General features: G+C 45.7%; 1 protein-coding gene across 2 annotated transcripts in view; it reads right to left on the reverse strand.

Annotated features, from left to right (window-relative positions):
- Positions 1–1,296: 1,296 nt before the first annotated feature.
- Positions 1,297–14,423, reverse strand: part of ALPK3 (alpha kinase 3) — a 1,258,466-nt gene continuing 1,245,339 nt past the window's right edge. For both annotated transcript variants that reach the window (XM_086959428.1, XM_086959429.1), the window contains one exon: positions 1,297–2,414. In XM_086959428.1, the coding sequence (XP_086815554.1) occupies positions 2,066–2,414 (349 nt within the window). In that variant the 3' untranslated portion in view covers positions 1,297–2,065. The remainder of the gene's footprint in view (positions 2,415–14,423) is intronic.

The following is a 14,423-nucleotide window of genomic DNA, read 5'->3' on the forward strand; positions in this document are numbered from 1 at the left end:
CTTGCGCTGCCGGTGTGTCACTTTTAAAATGGGAAAAAGTGATGTACCGGCGGCACAAGGGTTTTGTAAATAAGCCCCTAAGAGTGTATGCCATTAACGCCAGTCCTTCACTATCGTGGGCTGAATTCAATAGCCTTCCTCTCTCTGTGAACATCATCTCTGGATAATAATGACAGTAATAATAGCAATCATTCTGCTGTGCTCACTGAGTATGTGCAGGGAATGTAAAATACATAAAAACCTGATGCTATACAGCAGCCATTGCTAAAATAAAATATAACAGATTCATTCAGGCGTATTTAGTAACATAAAAACTATTAGAAAACTGATTAAACTTTAAGGGAGCTTAGGAGGTCATTACTTTCCAATTCACTTTGAAAAACAAGTCGGCTTCAAACATGCCATGTAGTCTTTTTTTTTTTTACTATATTGTACAAACATTGTATTTTATTACTTTTCACAGCATATCGTCACGGTTGTGAGTTTATTTTGTTAAGAATATACTGTGAGCTGAGTTTGCTTCATTAAATTTCTTTAGCTCCTATAATTCTACTTTTTGTTAATTGATTCCGTAGAGCGCTCACTAAAAAGCTTGTCATTTGAAGGCTATTAACACGGGTTTGCTGGATGGAATGATTGCCAAACACTGACAATTATTCAAGTTTTCTGTGTAAGTGCCACTTGGTGAAAATGTAGTTTGCTCGATTGGACCCATTTTGTTTGATTATAAATAAAACAAGCATCAACAAGTACAACATTTTAAATGTAAATGAGCATTATAACCCTAAACAACTCACATTGCTAACACATGAATAAACAGAGAATTATTGCCTAAAACTATACTGAAACATACGTGTAAAAACTTAAGGCACGTTTCTGTTAAAGAGCGAATAGTACAATATATGGTTTCTTTAAATACACATCTGGATACATTTATGTGATTGGAAGGAGTAAAAATCAGTAAACGTGTTTATGGCTGCAGAAGTTTTCGTATGATGTATATCCTGACAGTTTCTGTGCTGTCAGTGCAGTTCCAGTGACATGATGCTTCTTTTAAGGGTCCAGTATTGCGTCCCTTTCAAGAAAGCTCACTACTTATTCAAGCACGAAATCAATCTTCAATAACTCAAAAGGCAAGAGGTTCACTGCTCATACTTCAGACTTTGTGTGTTAGTATTTCGCATTACAAACAAATGTGTGACTTGGTTTTCACAACCAAAGTTCAGAATTCTAAGATGGGATACATCCCCAGTTCTTATATGTAATTGTAGCGCAAATGAATAACACAATGCAATATATGTTGGCAAATAACCACATTCCTGGGTTTATAAGGAAATCACTTTCTGCAACAGCACCAATTTCACAAAAGCAATAAATATAAAAAAAGCACGTGACTTGTTAAGTTGTCTCCTTCTCTGGTTAAACCCACTGTAGATTGTCTAGATTTGATCAAAACAATTTCCTTGAGAGTTCAGAGACAAGAGATGAGAAGATGATCATCACTGAGGGAATACCTTTTCTCCTACATTCTGTAAAATCAATCTAGTATTTCCATGACGTTATTCTTTTTCCAGTAAGGAAAACTCATTGCACAATTTCCTGTCAAGAGCCAAGAAAAACTCAATAGTTCTTCAAATCTTTTTTGGTTTCGCTGTCTTCAGTACACTGACGCCATCTTTTGTTATCATCAGAAGTAGGCAGAAAAATTAAACAAGGATGTGCAGCATCCTATCAAATCCAGGCATAGGTACACTCCATTACATAATGGAATACAATTATGTTTTCATGATGTATGAGTTGGAGCTAAGATAATCTGAAAAGCATGAATTCTTTAATACCATTTCCAACACCAGCACACTAGACTGTCAACAGTGTGTATTTTGGTATTAAAATTGTACGAAACCAAATGTCACGAAGGCTAAGGACACTTACAGTACTTCTGGTGTGATATTTCCATAATAGAAGTTCCCTGAAAATGATTTATGTACGGATTTGGAGTAAAAAAGTCCAGTTCTTATTATTCAAGTTCACTTGTTTACAGTTGAAATTTTATTAAAAAAATATTTTATCGCATTTTAGCCGGTTTTGACGTTTCAACGGTTTTTTGCTTAACAGATGGCTGCAGCTCTCCGGTTTCAGTTGCTTTCCTTACTGTCTTAGGGCTTATTGCACTTTTGCGAGAACCCTGAGGGCTGGGCATGCCTTTCTTAGGGATCTGTGGGCTGGATTGGGTGGATCCTGCTTTCCGTCCCATGGAGGGGCTTTTGGATCCCTTAGGCTTTGCTGGCGTTTGTAGCGTATCAGTGCTCTTCAATGACCTCAGCCCCAGAATTTCACAATAACGGTTACACTGATGAAGTGATACGAATAGTTCAACAGAAGAAGGGCAACAGCTCTCTTTGAGGCCTTGATACCTAAAATTGATATAAAATTAAATTTAGACACACACAGACTTTCATTGATGGAATACAAATTGAAATGCCTCTTGTGCTTATTAAATGAAATGACCACAGAGTTCCATTCTGCTTCACTCTCATCCTAGGATACTTTTCTTAGAAATCTGTTGCATAACACTACATTAATTCCACTAGAATTGGGCTTACATTCAATGGAAATGAAAGTACATTCAAAAGGATTTGCTAAATAATGAATTTGTGTTCACTGAAGGCTGGCACATTTGAATATGTGAGGCAGAGCATGTAGGAAGTTGGCTCTGTACATAGTATACCAAAGTAAGGTATAGTGTGCACAGAATCCAGGTAGTGCCCAGAGGTATAGTAGAGGCTAAATTAGGTAAGTACTACCAGCTCTCTTTGTGGTAGTGTGGGTGAGCAGTTAGCCCAATCCAGAGGGTGTGTTAAACATTTCTTGTATTCGCTCAATCAAGACTGAAGGCACACACTGAATCCAGACCAATAGGGTAAGTATAAAAAAGGTATACTTGTACTTTATTTCTAGAACCAAGCAGGACTTGGTACAGCTATGTGAAATATACTATCAATCATAGAACGTTTCAAGAAGTGGTACTGGGAATTGATTTTCAATTGTTACAGGTTTGTATCGGTTCAAAAAGCAGTTTAAATTACACAGTAATTACTTTGGATGACTTTCTCGTTACTTCTGTATTACATCGACTACTCAGGGTGATATGCCTAGATATCACACTCCAGACTTCACTTACAGGTAAGCACGACAATTATCCATTTAAAGCATAGTTACTTTAGTCCCATACAAAATGGCCACCTGGCTATGGGAGCATAGCTCCTGGAGTTAAGGTCAGCACTGCAGGGGCCAACAATCAGCACCAAAGCTGCACTACCTGGGGCACAGGGGCAGCGGGGTGCAGTGTACTAAGGGGATGTCGGGTACAAGGACGATTCTAATAGGGACTTTTGGTTTGGAAAAGATGCTGCCGGCTCAGGCAGGGAGACTTTCTGGAGGAGACCAACAGCTGGAAAGGTAAGTTGGGTTTTGGGGGATGCCTGGACAACGTCGGTTGGGCCACCCAAGGCTATTGGGCATCTGGTGCAGGGGTGTCTTTTGGCATCAGGTCTCCTTTCCCAGCTCTGGGGGACCCTTCCGGTGAGGCTGCAGAGTGGCCAAAAATCACAGAGCTGCCTGGATCCGGATTCTGTGAGTGAATCTGTGTTTGAGCAAATCCGGTGCTCATGGGAGACAGAGTCTTAAAGATGGCCACAGGGCAGGTCCTCCGGGCTCTGGGAGCTGCTGCAGTTGCTGGGGCTCTCGCTGTAGGTAGGTTGAAGTCGGGAGAGGCTAGTAGGGCGGGGGCGAAAGCAATAGGTGTTCTCTTCTTCCTGGGTCAGCACGTCTCTTCGGTTCATCTTCTTTCTTCCTCGAATCAGTGGCAAGGTTCAGGATCACCTCTAAATACTACATTTAGGTGTGTTTTAAAGGGGTGTGCAGGGCGGGACCATTGGGTCCCTTCCTTGGGGTGGGTACACCCTCTATTTTGCCACCTTTCAGTGGGAGGGGGGCATGAGCCTTTCCCTAATTGGCTGGGTTACCTCATCTTCAAGATGGAGGGGACTGGAGGACTGAGATGTGTGCTTCACCTCGCCTCCCCCACCCGAGGGGTGGAGTTGGAAAATGTAGGCACACCTCTCGTCCTAGCTTGGTTTTCCCGCTGATTCTCCCACCCAAAGTGGGGGCAGAACCAGAGGGTGCCAGTTGCTGGGGGCAGCAAAAGTCAGGGACAGCTTACTAAACGGCAGGCCTTTATAGCTTCCCCTTCGTGGACCCAGCCCATCCTAGGGGACGAGGCATGACACCTATCCCCAGGGTGGGCTTTGTTTAAACCCATCTGGCGGTGGCAAATGGCAGGCAGTCATTCATGAACCACACCAGGGCTGGTCGTTTTTCAGAGGACATCTCCAAGATGCCCTCTGAGTGCATTTTACATTAAATCCCACACTGGCATCAGTGTGGGTTTATTGTGCTGAGACGTTTGCTACTAAGCTTCCCAGGGTTCAGTAAACCCATCTATGGAGCTGCAGATTTCGTAGTGACCAACTCCAACAGCATATACTCTTTATGCCTTTACTACACTTATAATGTCTAAGAATGGACTTAGACACTGGGCTCATGGCACTGTACCCTCACCTGAGGGCTAGTACACCCTGCTAGAGGGTGACTTACCTAGGCCGTCAGGCAGTGGGTTGCAGGCATGGCAAACAGGGATGTTTGTTATGTTGACTCTTCACTTTCTCCACACCAAAACACGCAGCCTACAATGGGACTTTGTGGGTGTTAAGGTATAAGGTCTCTAACGGTGGTACAATTGGTCCTGCAGCCCTTAGAGGCAACAGGGATGTGGGCCATGTCGACCAAAACACGCAGCCTGCAATACCAGTGTGTGGGTGTTAAGGTACAGGTTCTCGAAGGGTGACACAATAGGTGCTGCAGCACTTAGAGGCCTTCCCTGGTGACAGTGCCCTTGGTACCCATGGTACCTTATACAAGGGGCTTACCTGTGGCCAGAGATGTGCCAATTATGGGTACAAAGGTACAGTTTTGGGAAAGAACTCCAACCCTGGGAACCTGATTGGCAGGGACACAGGGAAACTTAAAAAATTAAATACAGTAATTTGTGACCTAGAAAAACAAATCAAAGATAAAAACACCAATACAGAATCTAAAAAACTTCTGGAACAAATACAAAAAAACATTGAAGACTTTCACAAATTCGAATTAAACAAAAAAACAAAGTCCGAAAGGACATAAAAGGTCTCAGTCAGGAAAGAGCATACCCTTACCTCTCTAAAGACTTTTATACCAACTGCCCCTATAACGTCCCACAAAACCAGAGGCCTTCGGGCAGATACAACAGAAGACAACAGTTTGTAAGTTTCACCGACAGCTCTGCCGACTCATCTGACCAGTCAGATCAAGGCGACAGCCCAGGTCCTTCACATAGGAATTTTTTAGGGAGAGGCCGTGGACAATCAGAACCACAGGGGCCTGGAAGAGGAAAACAACCACAGAGATGGCCCAACCCACCAGGTGAACGGTTCACTCGTCGCCAACACTACAGCTGGTAGTAACACCCGACCTCACAGGAACAGATATGGTACCTGTTCAAGAGAATGGTCTCCTACCAATTTTCAACCTTACCCAACATACCTTATCGGCTGACGAGGTATCACTTCTCAACAAAGGCTTATCCTTTGTCCCTACGATACGGCCCAACTTTTTGGATGCCCAAACAGAACTCCTAAGATTTTTCAGAAAAATACGTCTACACAGTTTTTTTATTCTCAATCCCTCTCCACCCAAGCATTTTAACACGCCCTTCAAACCACTTTCTAAATTCTCCCCCACTGCAGGAATGATACCCCCAGAAATCCCTACCTTCGAAAAGTTGGTCCTCAATGACTTGACCGACCTTGAAAGTAAGAGGACCTTTGTACCTTACAACATCACTATACACGAGAAAAAAACCATATCCACCCTCAAAAACAATCAGTCACTTATTATAAAACCGGCTGACAAAGGTGGAGGCATAGTGATCCAAGACCGGGATAAGTACATAAGAGAAATACTACGCCATCTCAGTAACACTGAACATTATTGTAAATTGCCAGGCAACCCCACCAGTGAGATTCAGAAACTTATCTCACAAGTTACCACTGATGCACTTGACTCTGGTTTCCTTTCCAAAAAGGAATACGAATTCCTCAACGTTAAATCTCCACGGATACCGGTCATTTACTGTCTCCCTAAAATTCACAAAAACCATGAATCCCCCCCCAGGTCGCCCCATCGTATCTGGATGTGGTTCTATACTTGAACCCCTGGGACACTACATAGACTTTTGTATAAAACCATTTGTCCCTGAGACATCATGTTACATCAGGGACAGCATGGCCATGATCAATCTCATTGAGGACCACCCGTTTGATCCCACATCCAACACTATGTGTACGTTGGATGTGGAATCACTCTACACCAACATTCCCCAGTTCGAGTCCCTTCGGGTAATTGAGACAATCCTAGAGACACGCCCACGCCCTCAAAATGTGCCATCCAGTTTTATTCTCCAACTTCTTGAGATTTGCCTCACAAAAAACTTTTTCCTTTTTGAGGGTCAATTCTATGGCCAGGTACGGGGTACCTCCATGGGAGCCATTTTTGCCCCGAATCTGGCTATCCTGTACATGGACAATCTAGAGACATCTTGCATCCTTGATTCATCTAACCCTTTCCACAATGGCATTGCCTTGTGGAAGCGTTATATAGAAGATATGTTCTTCTCTGGACTGAATCCCCTGACAGCCTAGTGCAGTTTCATCATTGGCTCAACAATAATAGTGGAGGCCTCAAGTATACACTGTCCATCAGCAAAGAATCCATTCCCTTTTTAGATCGGGAAATCAAACACACAGAAGGCCAACTTACCACCAGCCTTCATCACAAACCCACAGAGAGAAATACTCTACTGAACTACAGCAGTCACCATCCACGGGCATTGAGAGACTCCCTTCCCTTTTCACAGTTTTTACGCATTAGGAGGAACTGCTACTTTAAAGAGGACTACTTCACTGAGGCCAAAGTCCTAAGCCATAAACTCAGAAATAGGGGGTACCCACGCAAACTTGTGCACCGCTCCCTAAAACGAGCATGGTATTGCCCAAGGGAGACCCTCCTTGAACCAAAACCCAAAAAGGACCAAGATAGGCTAATCTGTGTTACCACCTTTTCTCCAGCTTCCAATGCCATCAGGAAAGGTGTGTTGAAACACTGGCCCGTACTTAATGCTGGACAACTCAACCGGGAACGCCCAATGTTCGCCTTCAAAAGAGCAAAAAATATAAAGGACCATTTAGTGCGTGCCTCTCTACGCCAACAACCACTTAAAACAACACTCAATGACGCATGGGGTCTCCCTACATTGACAGGTCATGCCAAATGCGGAAGCTGTGTGTGTTGTGAATCAACCATAGAAGGAAAAAGTTTTGAATTCGGTACAATCAAATTGGACAGGAAATACTTTTCAAACTGTAATTCAATAAACATGGTATATGCTATCTTCTGTTCCTGTATGTTGATTTACATAGGTCAAACCACCCAGAAGATAAAACTCAGGATTGGACAACACCGCAGCAGGATCCGCTGTAAAACTGCGAACGCCCCCCTCGTGGATCATTTCACAGAGAAAGGACACACTGATCTGATCTGGACTGTAATAACATTGATCAAACCTCCACCTAGGGAAGCAGATGTCTCTATGCTACTTAACAAAGAGGAACTGCACTGGATCCTCAAGACCAACAGTTTCCGCACTGGATTGAATCGCCTTGAAGACTGGACCTCCCTGATCTAATGTGTAATCCTGTATAATAATCAATAATTAATTGTACTGGGATTTTAAGTCACCTGCGTCGCTCTCACTTTCACTATCGACTAGAATATCACCATTCACCACATTAATCTGTCCTATGCACTCCATTTCAAAATGGCCACTCCAATTCCTCATTATTTTCACTGAACCTCAGTCTTTCTTCTGTCTCCACGCCCACCCCTCAGTCCTTCCTCTCTGTCCACGCCCATCCTTGCCTACAACAGGGCTTCCCAAGATGGCTGCCACCCTCTATCCTGAAGACGGACCAGCCATTGAGCTCCTGATCTTGAAGTAAGTTAGTTCCCATTCCAGGAACTAGAGACCATTTCCAGCTCAACTCAATTGGAAATCTAGTTGCAACGCAATTTTTTTTTAAAAACCCTCTTTTTCAGACTGTGCGATTGGGCACTTGTAAGGAATCCCTATCTCGACTATCCAAGTGGACTCCCGAACTAAAGCTTTCCCGCTTTTCATCCCACGGATGTGCCACAATCCTCGTCACAATGGCTTGAGTAATAGTAATTCTGTCCTCCCTTCGCCTCTAGATCCCTATCAGCTGGCTAACCGCCCCTTGTGACCCCGAGCTATCGCGCCCGCTTCAGATCCAACTTGCAGGTATCCTCTCACAAGCCCGTCTTAATACCTACTTCACATCCTAATTAGTCACATCGACCACTGCGCCATAATTACTAGTGCTCTAATCACGGCAGGAGACATCATCAGCTTTCTGTTCTTGACACATGCTTTATCGAATGTGTCCTACCAATCACTGCGCCGTTTTTATCCACTTTTTCATTTCATTACCACCTTCATGCTCACACGATCTAATGCATGAACCCTGTGTTTGTGGTCCTGTCATTGTTTAAACACACTGACTGCTGCCCCTTACACATAAGTGTTCACATCACGACACTAGATTGCATCCGCATTTAAATTAATGCATGACCAACCCAGATGTGGTCTCTCAGCAGCCGTACAATACCAATCACTGCGCCGTCCTCCCTTTCACTTTATCACAGTGTATTCTGTATAGATTGATCGGCAAAGAGTGGTCTCACCTCTTTGACCACGCACAAAAGGCACTCAGTCACGCCAAACCTTCCTCCCCCACTCGTTGGCCAAAAGTGGCTCTTTTGGCCGCCATAAGTGTGGCAGGGTATACTCAGACGTGAGTCCCTTGCTCACTTTGCCACTGGATTCAAGCAAGCCGGGCTGAAGACGGCTGAAATGCCAGAAACCGGTCCTCGGAAGCTTGTTTCCGGTCCAGGGAAGACATGGCTTGGCAGTTCGGGCTGGACTGTTCCCATGAGGCACAGGGTCAGACTGATTTGCATATAGCCATGTCTGAACTGGGGTGGCAGAGTGGGCTAAAGAACGGTGATGGATTCAACCCAGATCTTTTGACTGGGTGTGAGTGTTTGATTGGTTCAGATGCTCCGTCCATCACCACCCCCTTTTGTACCAGTATCTAGTGGTGGCATCGAAACGTCGTCGACACCAAAAAACGCCATATGCAATATGACTATGCAATATTGTAATGTGCAATGGTGTATAAGAAAATGATCTTAGTCTGTTAAAACTTTCAAATAGGAGTGTACAGACGTATTTCACTTTGCCCTTTGGCCATTCTGTGCTTCGTTTTGTTGTCTCACTGTTTCGTGGGCCACAGCTGTGCCCACTTGTCATTGAATGTTTCTAACAATTTAATTTTATATATATTTGTAAAATAAATTCTTGTCCGGCTGGACAAAAGACATACTACCTATTTAGAGTATGATTATTGTATATAAGTGATGCTTCCTCTGAAAATAGGGACCATTGTTTTCTATAACATGGCATGGACACAGGGCACATTAAGTCTAGTTGCATCAGATGTCAGGTAGAAAGTGGGGGGTAACCATGCAAATATGGCACTTTCCTACAAGGTGCCATCAATCTTGACAGTCACCACTGGAAGTGATGGCGTGTATGTAGGAAGGTGGATATCTGACTATGGTTGCCCCCAACTTTTTGCCTGGTGTTTTGCTGGTTTTTCAACTTAGTTGACCTGGGACCCTGCTATACAGGGCCCCAGGCCCACTGCTCTCTCTGTAAAATGGATTCCATGTACCTTAGGTGCATTTACCAATTGGTACTGGGCCACCTTATCAGTCCCTGTACAGCATACCTTAGGTATCCAGGGCATAGGTGTACCCAGGGCCTACTAGGGGCTGCAGCATGTATTATGCCACCCCTGGCTGGCCACCCAAATCTGGCACCACTGGCTGCACGACAGCTGGGGCAAGGTGGTGTAATCACCCTTTGCTTTAGATATAGTATTCCTATATCTAACCCTAAAATGGACACATATATTCCTATCAGTCACTCCTACGGCTGGCCTTATCAATCCTGAAGGCAGAGTGCTTGGAATTATGGGAGATGGTGCTCTGGCATGAGCTGAGCCCATTTGCAGCTTGCGGAACCAAGTCCTAATAGCTGTCCCATGATAACGCTATACCATATACTCTTAAGTGCATTATGTACCTCGCGGTCAAATGCTAACTTTGGCATAGCATTATCAAAACATGTCGAGTAAGGTGTCATACAAATTGGAATACTAACCCCTCGCCAATTCTGGCGACGGGGTTAGCATTCCACCCTTCTAGAGGGACACAACATGTATGTAACTGTGAACTCCAGGTTAAAGTTAACTCGAGCCTCAGCATCACAAAATGGATGCTGCCACCACAGACACAAGTCTGACCTCCTGCTGCTGGGAGTCCTTCCAGCGAGGAGGGCTTGGACAAAGGGTTTCCTGTCAGGGGCGGTGCTAGCACCATCCCAGACAGGGGTTTTGTGTATTCCAGGTAGGCAGGGCTGAGAGGAAGGTGACTGCAAGTGGCACTCCGGTGCTCACTGTGCATATGCCGGCTCAAACCAGTTCCAGGGGCACCCCAGCCCCTGAGCTGGGGAGAGACTGGACAAAGGAGAGGGGTGTAACCACCCCCCTCCTGGTCCCACCCATGGGCAGGACCTAGTCGCGTGCCAGCCCCTTTTCTTAGGATAAAGGTAGGAGCTGGCCCCCTTCCCAAATTAGATAATCTTGAACTACTTTCCACGAAAGGAACTCTTGACATTCTCTGAAGACTCTCCCTTGTGGCTAAGGAGTAGCCACCCTGCACCCGCAGGCACCACCTAAGCATTTGCGGTTTGCTGCACGTCCATCCTCCGGATCAAGACTGACCAGCTCGACGAGACCCGGATTCCCTGCCATCTCTGACCTCTACCTGCATCATCAGCCCAGCTGAGATTCGTGGGTGTGACGAGACCTGAGGGACCGGCCATCTTCAAAACCTGCACGACGCTTAACCAGCACGACCGCCGAGGGATCCTCGAGTGAGTGCACTGGGGTTTGAGAAGCCCCAACCCAGAGCAGCTCCAGCACCGAAATCCAGCCCCCCAGCATCCACAAGATCTGCGTGGGGCCCCTCTGCTCCTTTGTTGCTTGCCACGTTGTCCGGTCACTTGCCCGTTGGCCAGTGGCCCTCCTGACGACGTACCACAACGCTTTCATCGCTGGTCTGGTTGCTCCAGACTGGCCCTTGCTCCCTTCCAAAAGAGGAGCACCCCGGACCCTCCTGGTCCACTCCAGACGCCATTTTGACTCCACCGCGTGGGCTTGCCTTTGCCATGGCTTGTTGCTCCAATCCTGGTTCCAGCATCGCCGACAGCAGACATCATCGTGGGACAGCTCGCACCTCCAGCCTGGTCGCCGACAACGCCTCCTGGCCCGTGTGACTGCAGAGTCCAGTGTCGCCCACTAGCCTGATCGCGTTGACCTCATCCGGTGCCATCCTGGTGCCCACACAATCACTGGCTAGTGATTAAGAACTGAGTCCCCTCTGCTTTCAGGTTGTCTCCATCACCGATCCAGCCTTGGATCACACCGAACATCTTCACTGTTCGCCTGCCAGCAACATCTTCTTTCAGGCTCCATAGACTACAACGAGGATTCCCGACGTCATTTGAACCCTATGCAGCCGCAGCCCCTGGGCTAGGTAGCCCGAGCATTTCGGTGCTCCAACGCAGGTTCACTATCCAAGTGTCCAGATCCTTTTTTGTTTTTAGTCTACCTAGTCGGATTCTCCTGGAAACAGTAACTTTAGAACTACTAGCATCCATAGACTTTGTCCCGCATCCCGCGTAAGAGTTCACACTCTGCACCCAAGTTCCCTAGGCCTCCTGCTCCTAACCTTAGGGTTCAGTAAGGTAGTCCTAGCGGTTCTGAAGCCTCTGGATTGTGTTACTCACCTGCTAGTATTTCGCATTCCACTTTTAGAGTATATGGTTTTTCGTGCCCCTCGGGCATTTGTGTAAATTGTGCAACTTGTAGTATTTTCTTAAGAGTTTTGTATTGTGCTTAGCTCCCTGACTCATAAAGAGTTCAGGGTAGACTTGTTATTAATAAATATACTTTATTTTTATAACAACTTTTGTGGTGTCCTTTCACTTGGTGTTCAAGGGGTATATGTGATGGGAAAACAGCTGGCTTAACACGCCCTCTAGAGTTTAGCCTAAAGACTGCTTTTGTCTACGCTTCTAGGATAGCTGGTCTATAAGGTTGACTTACAACCAATCATCAATAAGGGTCATTTGGAATGATACACAGTGATCACTAGAATAGTGAGCACTATATATCAGGCCAACTTCTCACATTGGTGTGCAGCGGTTGGGATTTGAGCTTGCTGTTGTTTTACCACCCACGTATCCTAAGAATATCATTTGAAAGATCACATAAGTACCAAGGTACATATAACTTAGCTTAGAATACTCTGAGTTCTACTGAACCAGCTGTTGTAGTTCAACAGCGCCTAGCACACCCTGACTACAACTCTTAGCAAGGGATCAGTAGGTAAACCCATAGTGTAGGTAAGTGTACCACTTACACCTCACTAGAAGCATGTCTACCCATGGAGAGTCTGCAGAGACTCCCCTTGTGGTTATTGACCCTCCACAGGTCATTTCCAGATATGCAGCCCTTAGCTTCCAGGAGATGAGACAATTGTATACCTCACAGGTCTCTTAGAGACATATGATGCCAGAAGGGCTTCTAACCCAGGCCCCTCTAATCCAGATGGGAGCATGCCCCCCTTAGAGGGAACCCTTGGGGACCCTGACCTCAACCTCAATGGAACAGAGAGTGAAGAGGAGGAAGAGGAACAGGAGTTGTCAGGGATGAGGCAGAAAAAGGTCCAGTTGTAGTCAGTAGGCTCACCAGGACCAACTTAAGCATGCATGAGAATGGAACTGGGGGACCCCCAGCCCCACTCTCAGGTAGGCTTAACATTGGGGATAGACGAGTTAGGTCTCGCTCCAGAGGCTCTAGCAGATCTATCCATACCCATGTCTCTCAGGCATCTTCTCACAGAGGGATGACATCCCCTCAGAGAAGGGAGCATGAAGCTAAAATGAGGGAAGTCAATCTGAGGATTGAGAGGGAAGAACTTGCCCTTGCCAAAGAAAGACTTGCCTTTGCCAGAGAGCAGAAATTGAGTGGGGCAGACCCCACTGGTGGCAGCATTATCCCTAGAGATAAAGACAGGAGTTTTGATACTAGACACCTGAGTAAAATAGTGCCCCCCTTTAAACAAGGGGATGACATCCACAAATGGATGACTGCTTTGGAGAGGGCCTGCACTGTCCAGTGCATCCCCCAGAGTCAGTGGGCAGCTATACTGTGGCTCTCCTTTGAAGGTAAAGGTAGAGATAAGCTCCTCACTACTAGAGCTGAGGATGCTAACAATTACCAAGTCCTGAAGAATACACTGGTTGATGGGTTTGGCTTAACAACTGAGCAGTACAGGTTGCTGTTCAGAGACACCCAGAAACTCCGTCTCAGGATTGGGCTGACTTTGTTGATTGTGCCACTAAGGCTCTAGAAGGCTGGCTATTAGGTAGTAAAGTTACTGACTTCACAGGATTGTATAATCTTATTATGAGAGAGCAAGTCTTAAATAATTGTCAGAACCAGTTATTACACCAGCACCTGGTAGACTCTGATCTAACCTCTCCACAAGAATTGGGTAAGAGGGCAGACAAATGGGTCAGAACCAGGATTAGGCCTAAGAAACAGGGTGGTGACCAAAAGAAAGAATCAACCAAGCCTCAAGAGAAGGGTGGGAATAAATCTTCTGATCAAACCACACCAGGTCCCCAAAAATCCTCTGAAAAGGGTGGGTCCCAGTATCCTTCCAATACCCAAAAGAAACCTTATTGCCATACCTGCAAACAGGTAGGTCATTGGAAAACTGACAGCAGTTGCCCAAGGGCCAACAACAATAAGGAGAACATACCCCCAAGTAAAACTTCCCAGCCTCCTGTTACTACCAGTAGTAATCCCCCAGATGGTGGGAGTGCCCCCAAGAATCTGGGTGCATTTACTTTGGGAGTTCCTGGGGACTCTGGCCTAACCAGGTCCCCTGACTTAGATACTCTTGTCTGTGAGACTGGCATGGGGTTTGCCAACTTCACAGCTTATCCCAACACTTTGGGCAAGTACAGACAGGAGCCCCTCATCAATGGTTCA

The sequence above is a fragment of the Lissotriton vulgaris genome, chromosome 2_2 (genome assembly GCF_964263255.1).
Source record: "Lissotriton vulgaris chromosome 2_2, aLisVul1.2, whole genome shotgun sequence".
Lineage (NCBI taxonomy): Eukaryota > Metazoa > Chordata > Amphibia > Caudata > Salamandridae > Lissotriton > Lissotriton vulgaris.